At 54.2% G+C, this 12,178-nt stretch overlaps 2 protein-coding genes across 10 annotated transcripts in view; one reads left to right on the plus strand and one right to left on the minus strand.

The window, feature by feature from the left end:
• Positions 1-7,108, plus strand: part of UBAP2 (ubiquitin associated protein 2) — a 111,989-nt gene extending 104,881 nt beyond the window's left edge. For 8 of the 9 annotated variants that reach the window (XM_061163810.1, XM_061163809.1, XM_061163806.1 and 5 more), the window contains 11 exons: positions 978-1,173; positions 1,738-1,829; positions 2,108-2,155; positions 3,599-3,643; positions 4,606-4,684; positions 4,894-5,099; positions 5,339-5,438; positions 5,520-5,627; positions 5,786-5,853; positions 5,936-6,127; positions 6,221-7,108. In XM_061163810.1, the coding sequence (XP_061019793.1) occupies positions 978-1,173; positions 1,738-1,829; positions 2,108-2,155; positions 3,599-3,643; positions 4,606-4,684; positions 4,894-5,099; positions 5,339-5,438; positions 5,520-5,627; positions 5,786-5,853; positions 5,936-6,127; positions 6,221-6,316 (1,230 nt within the window). In that variant the 3' untranslated portion in view covers positions 6,317-7,108. The remainder of the gene's footprint in view (positions 1-977; positions 1,174-1,737; positions 1,830-2,107; positions 2,156-3,598; positions 3,644-4,605; positions 4,685-4,893; positions 5,100-5,338; positions 5,439-5,519; positions 5,628-5,785; positions 5,854-5,935; positions 6,128-6,220) is intronic. The other variant, XM_061163805.1, reaches the window with a different exon arrangement.
• A 1,186-nt stretch (positions 7,109-8,294) lies between these two features.
• The window catches only part of UBE2R2 (ubiquitin conjugating enzyme E2 R2), a 94,136-nt gene continuing 90,252 nt past the window's right edge, over positions 8,295-12,178 (minus strand). Inside the window, exon 5 of the mRNA XM_061163814.1 lies at positions 8,295-11,509. Within this exon, the coding sequence (XP_061019797.1) occupies positions 11,290-11,509 (220 nt within the window). The 3' untranslated portion in view covers positions 8,295-11,289. The remainder of the gene's footprint in view (positions 11,510-12,178) is intronic.

A 12,178-nucleotide genomic window follows, 5' to 3' on the forward strand; every position in this document is an offset into this window, starting at 1 on the left:
TCTGTGGCTGACGTCCTCGGGTGGAAGCTGGCCTCTGTGCGGGGGGTCGTGAAGTGTGGGTAGTGAGTAGCCTCAGCCCCACTCTGGGCCCTTCTCTTGCTGGTCTGTCTCTCCATCTCGGTAGAAGGGGCAGGAGTCCTGGGGAGCCCTGGGAGACCAGAATTTTCGGAGTCTGCTCTTGCTGAACCGGATCTGGTTGCTCGTGCCTGGGCGGGCAGGGCAGCCTGTGGGGCTGGGACCTGCACAGCCATCCGGGCCGTGGAGGATGGCGCACCGTGTCCCTTCCCCTGGCCTTTCCCGGTCGGCTTCTCTGTGCTGCACACGTTCAGTTTCACAGAGCCTTTTCTTCTTTCTTCAGCCCTCACTTTGCCCAACCAGGTGTATCTACCCTTCCTGCCACCTTGGTACTGGCAGCTGGGTGGTGCCCTTGGCGCTCAGGCTCTTCAAAGCTTTCTGCTGGGCTTTGCCCTTCTTTCCTTGGTGGCTCTTCTCGGGCAGGCGTAGGGCCAGGCAGTGCCCTTCTTGGTGTAGATCCTGAGGACCTACAGAATATCTTCACATGCTGGAGCAAAGGCCGCCTGCGGCTTCAGGTCAGAGGTGTCCAGGAGGCCCTGCCTTGGGCTGGGCTGCCATGGCCCTGGGCTCCACTCTCCTGCTATTTTATGAGGTGGGTTTTCACCTCCTGTTGAGATTCTCTGTGTTCATCTGTGAACTAAGCTTTACTCTAGGTCTCTGTGCCTGTTTCAATTACCAGAGCATGAGCAACTTGAGCGATTTTCAGCAGGATTTTTGGTGATAAATCTCAGTTGTGGTGGTCTTGATACTCAGTTGACCGATTGTGAACCCGTGGCTGCAGTGAGGGGCCAGGGCGAGCACACAGGTCAGCCTGAGGCCGTGGGCCCACAGCCCAGGCCAGTCCTCGTGCGTTCTCTGCTCTGCCCCTAGATCCATGTACCCTGGCTTTTCTGTTTTGCCAGCATCCCAGCGTGGACAGTGCCCCCTCCCTACAGCCCTCGGCCACCTTCTCAACGGCAGCAACTTCCGCCTCGAGCGCCGTGTCCTCAGGGCTCAGCTTGCCGAGCGGCATGAACACAGTCAACAGCCTGTGCCTGGGCAGTGCCCCCGGGAGTGCCCCCAGCAGCAGTGCCAGGGCTGCGCCTTTGATGACCTCAGGTGTGTCCCCGTGGCCTGGCCAGCCCCCTCCCCTAATCAAGAGTGTAGCCTGGCTTCCTGGGAGGCGGCCCTGGTGGGTAGGCCTGGGGATTCACGGGAACTGAACATCCACAGTTCCGTCCGGCTCCGCCCCTGCGGGCTTGTCCTCTGTCCCACTGACCTCCTGAGGCCTGGTTCTTCCAGAGCTGGGATTGGGGTGGGGGCCAGATCCTGGCTGGTGGTGAACTCAGTTTTGCGGGGGAGGATGCGCCCTGGGCAGGATTCCCGGCAGCCTTTCTGCTTGGAGCGCCCCATTCTTTCCTGTCCTCACTCATCCCTGCAGCCGCGGTGACAGGGCAGCTCTCCTGGGCTGCTCCTGGTCACTTCATGTGACTGCCCGTCAGCCAGACCTGGGCAGGCTGTGTGGGCCCAGCCGACTGTGGTTTCCTAGCAGCTCACCCGCTGCGGTCCAGCCTTTCCCTGTCCTGGGGCTGCCCGGTCTGCTGCGTCCTGCTAAGCCCCCATAGCTGAGGAATTGTACTTGTGTGGGGGCCACGTCACTCCATTTGATTTTTGCCTCTCCAGGCAAAGCGCCCCCCAACCTGCCCCAGGGGGTGCCTCCCCTGCTGCACAACCAGTACCTCGTGGGCCCCGGAGGACTGCTTCCTGCCTACCCGGTGAGCGCACCCAGGGCTCCTGGCCACCCGGCTCCCCTCAGCCCAGCTGGCCTTGGGGGGGTCTTGGGTTGCCTCTGCTCCCCCTGAGGCCAGCTCTGCCCTCAGACCCTGGGCCTTTCTCCAGCTGCACTCAGTCAGGGTGGGCGTCTGCCCACAGCGGCTCAGCCCCATCTGCTCCTGCACGTGTCCTCCACCCCCAGCCTTGTTTTGGCCCCATGTGGGCCTGGGTTCCGCAGGGGTGGCGTGTGGTCTCTGACAGCTTTTGTGTCCTCATGCAGATTTACGGCTATGACGAGCTCCAGATGCTGCAGTCACGGCTGCCAATGGTGAGTGGGGTTTGGGAGAGGCTGGGGGGCTTCAGGCTCTTAGTCCCATGCTTCCCACCCACTGTCTGGCCTTCAGGACATCTCGCCTGAGGACTCCCTCAGCACTGCAGCCGGGAAGCTGCTGTGACGGTGCTGCCTGGTGAGGCTGTAGCCTGGGAGCCTTGAAGTACTTTGGGACCTGGGGCCGCGGGAGGCAGTGCCTCTAGCAAATGTGGGTCCTTCTCTTTCCTTAAACCTCCCCCCATTAAAAAACAAAACAATCGACCAGGACATGGGGTTACTTGCCTGCCCCTAGGCTTTTTATTAAGTCCTGTCCTTCAAAGTGCCGTCTAGTGTCTAGCTTCTGAAGTGGCCATTGGTGATGGCAGCGTTGTTCTTTGGAGTGAGTGGCTGGAACAGACAGTCCTGAAGGGCCCTTCCGGGTTTGTAAGATTGCTGGCCCTGGAACCTCTGATTGCTGCAGCCTCACTCTGAGGTCAGTGTTGCCTGTCCGTTTCGGCCCTTGCTCCCGGGATGAGGCGCTGGGCCCTCTCTGGGATGGCCGCGTGAATAGGACGCAGTGCAGGAGTGTCCACACGGAGGCGTGCGCCCTGATGGGCAGCCTGCATGCCCCTGTCCTGCCGCTCCCTTCTCAGTCTGCTGTTTAGCAGACTCCTGATCATTTTCAGCAGTCTGGGGCATCTGTCACATTGTCAGGGAGTAGTAGCTATTTGGACACTGATGTCAGCTCGGTTGGGCACGGGCTTTCCTTTTCCCCAAGTGAAGGTGAGGTGTCCTTCGTCAGACTGAAGACTGGAGTGGTACCCCCCCCCGCCGACACTCGTGCAGGGCAGCGTGGTGGCCTCCACAAGTAGTGTTGCCCGCACTGGGCTGACCACAGAGAGCCCAGTGGCTGAAGCTTGTTTCTCTTGGGAGACTGTCTCATCTGCTGGGGTATTTCCAGAGGCTTGTAGCTGGGCTGCTCTTCCCCAGTGTGCAAACCAGCAGCCATTGCAAACCCCCACTACTGCCCGACGGCCTGTGGGGCTTTCTGCCCGCATCCCCAAGGGCCCAGAAAGGTATTGAGGATGTGCTGGCAGATTTCTATGGTGTAAAACAGAACTCAGAGTTTCTGGGGCTGCCTTAAGCCCTGGGGCTTTGCAGGGAACCCAGGAAACGTGGCCTGAGTCCTCCTGGCACTCAGGAAACCTCGCGCCCCAGGGCCTTAGGGATGGAACGTGGGAGCTGGTTCTGAAAGACGAGTCTGTGTGTGGTGCTGGTCGGGCCCTCAGAGTGACCCGGGCCGTCCTGTTTCATACTCCGTTCATCTTTTTGTGCGTTAGAGGAAGTCACTTGTGAGCCTGTCTTTCGAGACAGAGATTTCTTTCATTTTCCCCTGTGGTCATTTCCTAGCCTCTGGTACCCCCCACCCAACATGAAAGTGGCACCTGTTTGTCTCCATAGAGAGCAGAGTTGCCCGGTGCCTTCCAGTACGGGCCCGCCATGTTTGTGAGTACCGGGGGGCTGGCCTCCCGCTCCGGGGGCAGCAGGCAGGGGGGCAGGGCCCCACTCGGGCTCACCGACCTTGAGAGTGGGTCCAGGCTGGTGTGCTCGTTCCCACCTTTGCGTTTTCTTCCGTGAAAGAGCACCCCCCTCCTGGGTTTCCCGCGGGCCTGTCCCCACTTGAATCCCACCAGCTGTGGTTTCCTAGCTCCCCCTCCTCGCGTGCATTTCATGTCACAGGTGGATGCTGGTGAGGGTCACGGGCCAAATGAATTCCAGTGCCTTCTTCAGTGAGAGGGACTCTAAGGGGCAGCTAGGAAAGTTACCTGGACAAGTAGAAACCTGAGGAGGAGGAGGAGCCTCAAGGGTTTAACAGATCAGGGCAGCAGTTACAGGCAGGCACATGTCAGTCCTGAGCTGGGAGAGCCCAGCCCTCTGCCCTGACAGCCCTGACACTGCACAAGAGCTGGGAGAAGTGCGTGCGCGGAGGTGAGACAGTGGAGCCCTGTGGGGGAGGGGCGGTCTGCCCTGACCCTCACCACCCAGGCTCTGCCAGTCCTAACCTGGGGCCTCTGAGCCGAGGGAAAGCCCTCCTGCTTTCCTCGTGGGCAGCAGTTTCCCGGAAAAGCACCCACACCCTCCTCTGGATCCACTTTGGTTTCACTGCCAGGAAATCTCCCAAGAAATCCATAGCTTCTTCAGCCCAGGATCATTGTGTGACTGGGATCCAGCGGCTCTGCCGGGGAAGGCTGAGGGATTGCTCGGGCGTCTATATGCTGTGTGGCGGCCACAACTCTGAAGGGCATCATGTTTTGAATTTTCTGAGTGCTGCCCTCTGGTGGTGGGCCTGTGAGTCCCACAGCCCAGTCAGGAATGTGGCCTCCCCTGGAGCACCCAGCTGCCTGCGGGGCCTCTGTCCTAGGAGTGGGTGAGGCCATTCTGCTGACCGAGTCTCTGGTCTCTCTTAGGATTACTATGGGATCCCTTTCGCTACACCCCCAGCCCTTGCCAGTCGAGATGGGAGCCTCACCAGTAACCCATATTCAGGTTAGTCGTCTTCAGGGGGTTAGGAGTAGGGGCTGCTCAAAGGACTGGCCTGTGGCCCATCCCAGGAGCCTGGAAACAAACGGAAGGGCTGCAGAGACCTGCCAGCTTCCTATTGTTGAGCCAGCAGCCAGCCCTGTTCTATCTGCAGGGGCCTTTTTCTCCTGCTGGGATGAGGGGTGGGGACTGCATCAGTGCCCCTGTTCCCCTAGGTGATGTCACCAAGTTCGGCCGAGGTGACTCTGCGTCCCCCGCACCGCCCACCACCCTGGCTCAGCCCCAGCAGAGCCAGTCCCAGGCCCACCACGCGGCTCAGCAGCCCTTCCTGAACCCCGCCCTGCCGCCCGGCTACAGCTACACCGGCCTTCCCTACTACACCGGCCTGCCCGGTGCCTTCCAGTACGGGCCCGCCATGTTTGTGAGTACCGGGGGGCTGGCCTCCCGCTCCGGGGGCAGCAGGCAGGGGGGCAGGGCCCCACTCGGGCTCACCGACCTTGAGAGTGGGTCCAGGCTGGGGGCGAGGTTCCTGTGTCACCTGCTTGGAGACCTGGCGGGCGTGGCCCTGGTGGTTGTGCCACCTGCTGCCCGAGGCTGAGCCGGGCCGGCCTGCTGCCCTCGCTCTCCGCACTAAGGCCTGTCCTGCTTGACCCTCCCCAGGTGCCCCCGGCCTCAGCCAAGCAGCACGGGGTGAGCCTCAGCACCGCCGCCACGCCCTTCCAGCAGGCCAGCGGATACGGCCAGCACAGCTACAGCACTGGTGAGGGGTGTTCCCCGCCCGGAGAGGTGCGGGCAGGCCGGGCTCACCACGCTCACGTGCCTCTGGTCCCCTCCACGCTAGGTTATGACGACCTGACCCCGGGCACCGCAGCGGGAGACTACAGCAAGGGTGGCTATGGTGGATCATCCCAGACGCAGAACAAGGCTGCAGGCTCTGGGCCTGGCAAAGGTAGCCTCACCCCCTTCCGTCCAGGATTGAGGCCCAGAGCAGTTGTCTCCCACCCTGACTCCTTCTCAGGCGAGGCCACCCCAGAGGGCCCCTGGAGGTGGGGGAGACTAGAGCTGGGCCCGGCTGCTGTGGGAACTGCCCGCCGCTTTTCCTTCCAGGAGTGTCGGCGACTTCGAGCACCTCCGGCCTCCCTGATATGACTGGGTCTGTCTACAACAAGACTCAGGTGAGGGAGGCCTGGCGCTGGGGGGCCAGGCTGGGGCAGGTGCCACCCAGCCGGCCCTCACTGTCGTCTCTCTGCCCTGCAGACGTTTGACAAGCAGGGATTCCATGCAGGGACTCCACCCCCGTTCAGCCTGCCCTCGGCCTTGGGCTCCACCGGGCCCCTGGGCCCTGGAGCGGCGCCCGGGTACGCGCCCCCACCGTTCCTGCACATCCTGCCCGCCCACCAGCAGCCTCCCTCGCAGCTGCTGCACCACCACCTCCCGCAGGACGCGCAGGTGAGCTGGTGGAGGCGGCAGCCGCCCGGCCCTGCGCACCCAGGTCGGGGGTGATGGTCCGCTCCAGCCTTGACCGCCTTCTCTCCTCCTCAGAGCGGCTCCAGTCAGCGCAACCAGCCCAGCTCCCTGCAGCCCAAGTCGCAAGCCTCCAAACCTGCCTACGGCAACTCTCCATACTGGACAAACTGAACCCTGAAGTGGGGTGGGCTGGGTGGGCTTCCCCTGGGCAGGAGAAAACACATGGAGCCCATTTCTCTGGGAGCCCGGCGCCCTCTCCTAGAATTCCTGAGACATGTAACTGTGTCAGCCGAGCCTCTGTGGGGGAGCCTGCCTCCCAGACTCGCTGTTGTATGTAATGTATTTATGTATGTATTTGTAAATGTGATCCAAGTCTTGGGGGACTGGGGAGCAGCTGCTACTCTCCCCACTGAAGCCCCCCTCCCCTCTGCCTCAGGCCTTCTCCATAGCCGCCCGCACGGGCAGTGCTGGGGGGGCTGCCTTAGGGCAGTTGGGGTACCAGGGTCAGGTACCAATGAAGAATCACGACTTATCTCGCCCCCTTGTAAACCTATTTGAGTTTCTGTCCCTGTGTAATTACTTTCTCCCTCACTTTTTGAGAAACTGGTCCTTTTGTCATTTGTCATGTTCCCCTCCCTCCAAATCTTGATCTGGGAATAGCAGAGATACATCCCCCACCCAACATGAAAGTGGCACCTGTTTGTCTCCATAGAGAGCAGAGGCGTCTGGTCTTGTCCCCAGACTTGCCTTCCTCTGGCTGACCATTCTTAATTCTGAATTTGCGCTCAGATATTCAGCCAGTCAGCTCCCCCCTTTAAAAAAAAATCAGACATGCTTTCATTTCGGTGAGAGCACATCTTCAGCAAAGGCTCCTCTATTCCAGTTGTCCTGAACCAGGAGGGCGACTATTTCGGAGGTTTTCTCTTTTGCCCAAACTCCACCTAATAAAGTTCTGAGAGCATGCTTGGTCTCTTATATGGTGTGACTGAAGGAGGGCTCAGGGCAGAGGTGTCTTCATTACAGTGCCAGGTACCCGGGACTTCACAGGGTTGAAGCATAACTCCTGTCTTCTGGTAATAGGTCATCAGGGCTTCAGTGGGTATTTGGGTATTCTTTGTTTTGCTGGGCCCTTCTCTTGCCCCCAGTCAGCATCCAGGGAGACAGGAAAGGTAAAGGATACAGCTGACAAGGTAGCTAACCGCCCCCCCGCCCGGACATCGCACAGACATTGTCCATTACCTTTGCTTTTCTTCCAGCTCTGTAACAGACCTAGGGGACAAGCAGGGTAATTTCTTTTCCAACCAAAGGTAAGAGCTGAGAACACAGTTCTAGGCCTGTGAGAGAGTTTAAGTTTGAATAGTTAAACTCTCTGTCCTTTGCTTTTCATCAGCCAAATGCCATCTAACTGATAGCTGTAATGTGAGTCAAGGTGCTGTGAAGTAGGTAAATGGGTCCTGGGCTAAATTGCTCTAGAAGGTCCCAAGGAACGATTCATCTGAGGCCAGGATTCTGACTTCCCTTAAGCTCCTCCCTCTTTATTCCAGGCCACCAGGGCAGAAGGAACTAGGGCCATAAAACTATCCATGTGTCTTGCCAGGAGGCAAATCTCCATGCTTGTCAGGCACAGATGTAGTTCAACCTGGCAGCTAGTTCAGGGCCCTGAGGTGTTGCCCAGAGCATTACATTGTAGCCTCTCGCTTCAGGTCAACATGCTGGACGGAACCAGCCCAGGGGCACAGTCCTCATTTTTGCTGCTTTTGACCTCTAAAATCAACGTCATTCATCAGATATGTTGAGCGCTGCTGGCTGGCTTAAAAAAAGGTTAAGTGTCCACAACTTAACTATCATGGCACCTATTGCCTCCTAATCACTGATTTAACAGCAGGATGTTAAGATAAGTGACAAGAAAAACAAAACACTTGCCTAAGGAGGGCAGTGGCGCACCCGCCCATCAGTCCACTGACCTACTTGTACCAGCAGATTGTGCCCTATTTCAGAATTAACGTTAACAAACGGCTTTGTCTTTAGTAACCTTTCTTAAACTGGTAAGGATTTGTTTCTTTAATTTTTCAGCTGAGTCCTGTGTATAATCTGGGAACATAGGAAGTATTAAGACCACCTTTTAACACACAAGAAAAGGGTCATTCCATGGGGAAGTAGCAATACAGGTATATTTTATTTCACATTTTATTAGTAGACAGATGGGCAGAAAAAGACAAAAAATAAACCACTAAAGGGGAAATTGAACACAAAATGCATCAGATAATCTTTTCTCATAAGTTAAACTGAAGAAAAACATCTACAATTTCAGCTAAGAAAACTATTAAAGTCAGGTGTGTCCTGCTGGTTTCAGAAGAGTTGAAAATTGCATCTGAATCTTTGTAAATGTAAACCTTTTTTTTTTTAAAATCAGGATGGGGGTGGGGTGGGGTGGAGGGTTAATTTTCAGTGGAGAACTACACCTTTTGCCCTTCAATCACTTACTATGTATTTTCCAAACATAAAGAAACCAGCAAATAAAGAAGCAAGTAATTACCGGGAAAGAAGAAGGGACTACAAAAGTTTGGCTAACAGAAAAGAACTCTGGAATGATGTGAAATGAAAGTGGGGAAGACTGTGAGAAGCAACAACAAAATCACAATGATACACTTTGTCCACCCAGCCTCAAAATACACAGACCTGAAGAGCATCCAGAGGCCTCCGCTAGAATCTGAAGGAACCTCAAATTTGCAGGGTGGTTTCTGAATTCATGTTGCACCAAACAGCACAACTGTACTCACAAGGTTGTGGCCTGAGCCTAAGATCACTCCCCAAAGCAATCACGTGCTCAAGGTCTCCTGTGGTTTGTGTTCTCAGGACAGAGCTCTGGAACCAGCCTGGGTTTTTTACAAGTCAGAGCTATCCGAACGTCCACCTTCTAACAATTCTAGCAAGTCAACACACACCCCAGTCTTCTGGAATTGATTGTACTCTCATCAGAGGCAGACCTAGCCCTCAAAAGTAAAACCCCAAAGGGCTGAGAAGTACAGCCTCCCCCTGGCTCTCTGGCTCCCTGAGTCCATGTGCAACAGAGGCCACAGGGCCTAATGGGACAGCACCTCCCACAGCGCCAGTGTCCGGCCTGCCCTGGGAGAGAGATGCTTCAGCAGGAAGGGGAAAGGCTTAGTTTTAGGGTTCCAAGAGTAAGACCAAGCTATTGGCTGTAAACGTGGGGTGTGTGTGTTTATCTAGTAGTGGAGAATGAGAGTACATGTGGGGCATAAAAAGCTAGTTTCAACATCACTGTTACATCACAGGAGAGCTGCTTTGTTTTCTGAATCTGACCACAGTTGTTGATTCAGAGGTGCAGGTAGCCCCATGGAGTTTGGACAGATTCTGGGACCAGGCTCAACATTGTCCCATATGAACCTTAGCACGTTTAACACTCCCGATTTAATACTAAACCAAACCTAAGATTCCAAAGAGGGCTGCTGGGAATCAGTCAGCAAATGTTTGGAGAGTCTGAAGAGCGAATGAAAACCCTGAGATCAGAAAGGAAGGAGGAACTAAGGACCTAAGCATCACTTACTCTGTCCTAGGATCCATCCTACCCGTCCCTCATCAACCCTTTCGTTCTTTCTGAGCTGTACGATCTGAAGAAAAGGAGTTGATGCTAGCGCACAGGGATCTGAAGTAAGTTTATAGCGGTATTTTTCCCAATGAAAGAACACTGCCCTCTTATGCACTGGCCCGCCCCCACAAGAAACAAATATCATCGCCACGTACAGAAGTCCCTGGTTGGTGAAGGCTGATGGAACTTGATATTGATTGAAGTAACACACGATCGGCACAGGGGAAATCAAAGCTGCAGCAATTGTGCGGCAGAAAGATCTAGTGTTGCCTGGACACTGCCTGCAGCCAACTCCCCTGGCCCTGCCAGAAGAGACAAAGCAGCTCAGGGGAAAGCTCCATGCACAGCTTCTGCTTGCACTCCGCAGCCCGAGGACATCAAAAGGAGAGAAGTCGGGGTCGCATCCAGTGAGCAAAGCAGGAACCAGTCACTCAGGTCTTACATATATCCACAGTTACCACTATCAGTATAAGCAGCTCAATGAGAACCAAAATCTTAAACACATGCACCTAGTATTAATACTGAGTAATTAAAACCTCGCTACTTAAAAAAAATGCTCGTGAGAGTGTATCTTTCAGGGAAAGGCCATGTTACATATATGAAACAGATGTTTTCTCTCCCAACAGTGGTCACCAGCAGTTTGACTTTCTCCCAGCAGCATCAACCAAAACTGGCATAGTGATTTTAAATCTTTGTTCCCATCACTAAGTCTCCACACACTCACGCTAATACCCCCACTCTCTCTCCACTCCCTGGGGGGCAAGCAAAATTAACTCTGCCTTCAAAATAAATAGCAATCAGTTCTATGTAAAGTATGAATATTTATTTCAGGCTTTAGATCCCAATCAATTTCAAAAAACAAAATCTGATTCCTCTCTTCCACGTGAGGCTGAACAGTTCTGTGCCCTTAGGAACATGTCTCATCAGGTTCAGAACAAAGTCCCTGACGCCCACTGTACCCCAGCCTTAAGAAACAAAACTCACCACCATGGGGCTGAACAAATGCACACACACGTAAATGAGCAGCTAAACCTTGGCAAATCTGCTTTAAAAAAAAAAAAAAAAAGTTTTGTTTTCTGGGGGTTTTGTGGTGGCTTTCTTTTGCTACCCAGCATATGCAGCACTTGTGAACTCCCAATGGGTTCCCAGCTTTAAACACATTAAATGTCTTGGTGAAAGACTAATTCTTCAAGAATCTAAAAACAGACCAAACGTGTTTTGCTGTGAACGCTTTGTAGAGACGAAGTGAGGCAGGAGTTTGGATTTAAAGAAAGGAAAAAAAAAAAATTCAATACAGTGATGGAAGGGTAAAGAATGCAAGAATTCAGACATTCTGTGGAGGATTACTTTCTCTCCATTAAGAGGTCCATAAAAAGGAGCGAACTGAGATCCATAAGGGGAGTCAGCAGGAGCCGTGTTTGTTTTCCCCACCCCCGTGATAGCTTTTTGCCGAGGGGCCACTGCTAGGTCCCCACTTGCTCCCCTCCCTTTGGCCTGAGACGGCAGGGCAGTACAGGGGCCTTGAAGGAGCACGTCACGACTCCTCGTTTCCAGAATCGTCATCATCATAACAGTCGGCATCTTCCTCCTCCTCATCTTCATCGTCGATGTCGTCGTCATACAAGTCGTCATAAAGCAAATCTGAGCTGTTGTCATTGGAAGGCACTTTAGTTTTGATGCAGTATTCCGCCAGGGTCGTAGGGACCTTCACTCCATCCTTTTCTGCTTCGGCTTTAGTGGCTGACACCTGTTTTCTGAAGAGAGGATAGTTTATGTAAGTCTCTGGAAGACGGTTTTATAATTGGCCAAAATAATCTAAAAATCTTTGTGACTTGGGTTTTTGAACTTTAGAACCCATCTACTTAAAAGGATCTTTAACAAATACCCTCTACTACACCAAAAGTTCTAGCCCATCAGGTACCCGTCTGAAGGACACTTAATAATGACCCTTCTGAAGGGTGTTCGAAGCCATGGATCTCAAATATTGGTTAGCTGGAAATCACCTCATATTTTTTTTCCCCAGTTGGTCCCACACTAACCTAGAATGCAGGCCCCAACAACTCAATAATCCTCCTACTCGGAGTAAAATCCAAATATCTCATGTTGAATTCAAAGTCTTGCATGACTCACCTGCCGACCACTTCACTGCTTTCTCCAATTCCAAAACATTCAGGCCACTCTGGGGTATTTTTTGGTACCTTCAAACACACCTAGTTTTTCTGTGTGGATCAGTTGTTCTGCCCTACACATATGAACTTATGAACGTCTGTCACCTGAGAGGAGGCTTGTTCTGACAGAAAGGAGCCATCTTGTCAATCCCTCATATTATCCTACTTCACTTGTTCCCTCTTCTGTCATTCTCACCCCTGAATGTGAGCAAAGACCTTGTCTGTCTTAGTTAATTCTATTCCCCCACGCTTAGA

Source organism: Dama dama, chromosome 16 (assembly GCF_033118175.1).
Source record: "Dama dama isolate Ldn47 chromosome 16, ASM3311817v1, whole genome shotgun sequence".
NCBI lineage: Eukaryota > Metazoa > Chordata > Mammalia > Artiodactyla > Cervidae > Dama > Dama dama.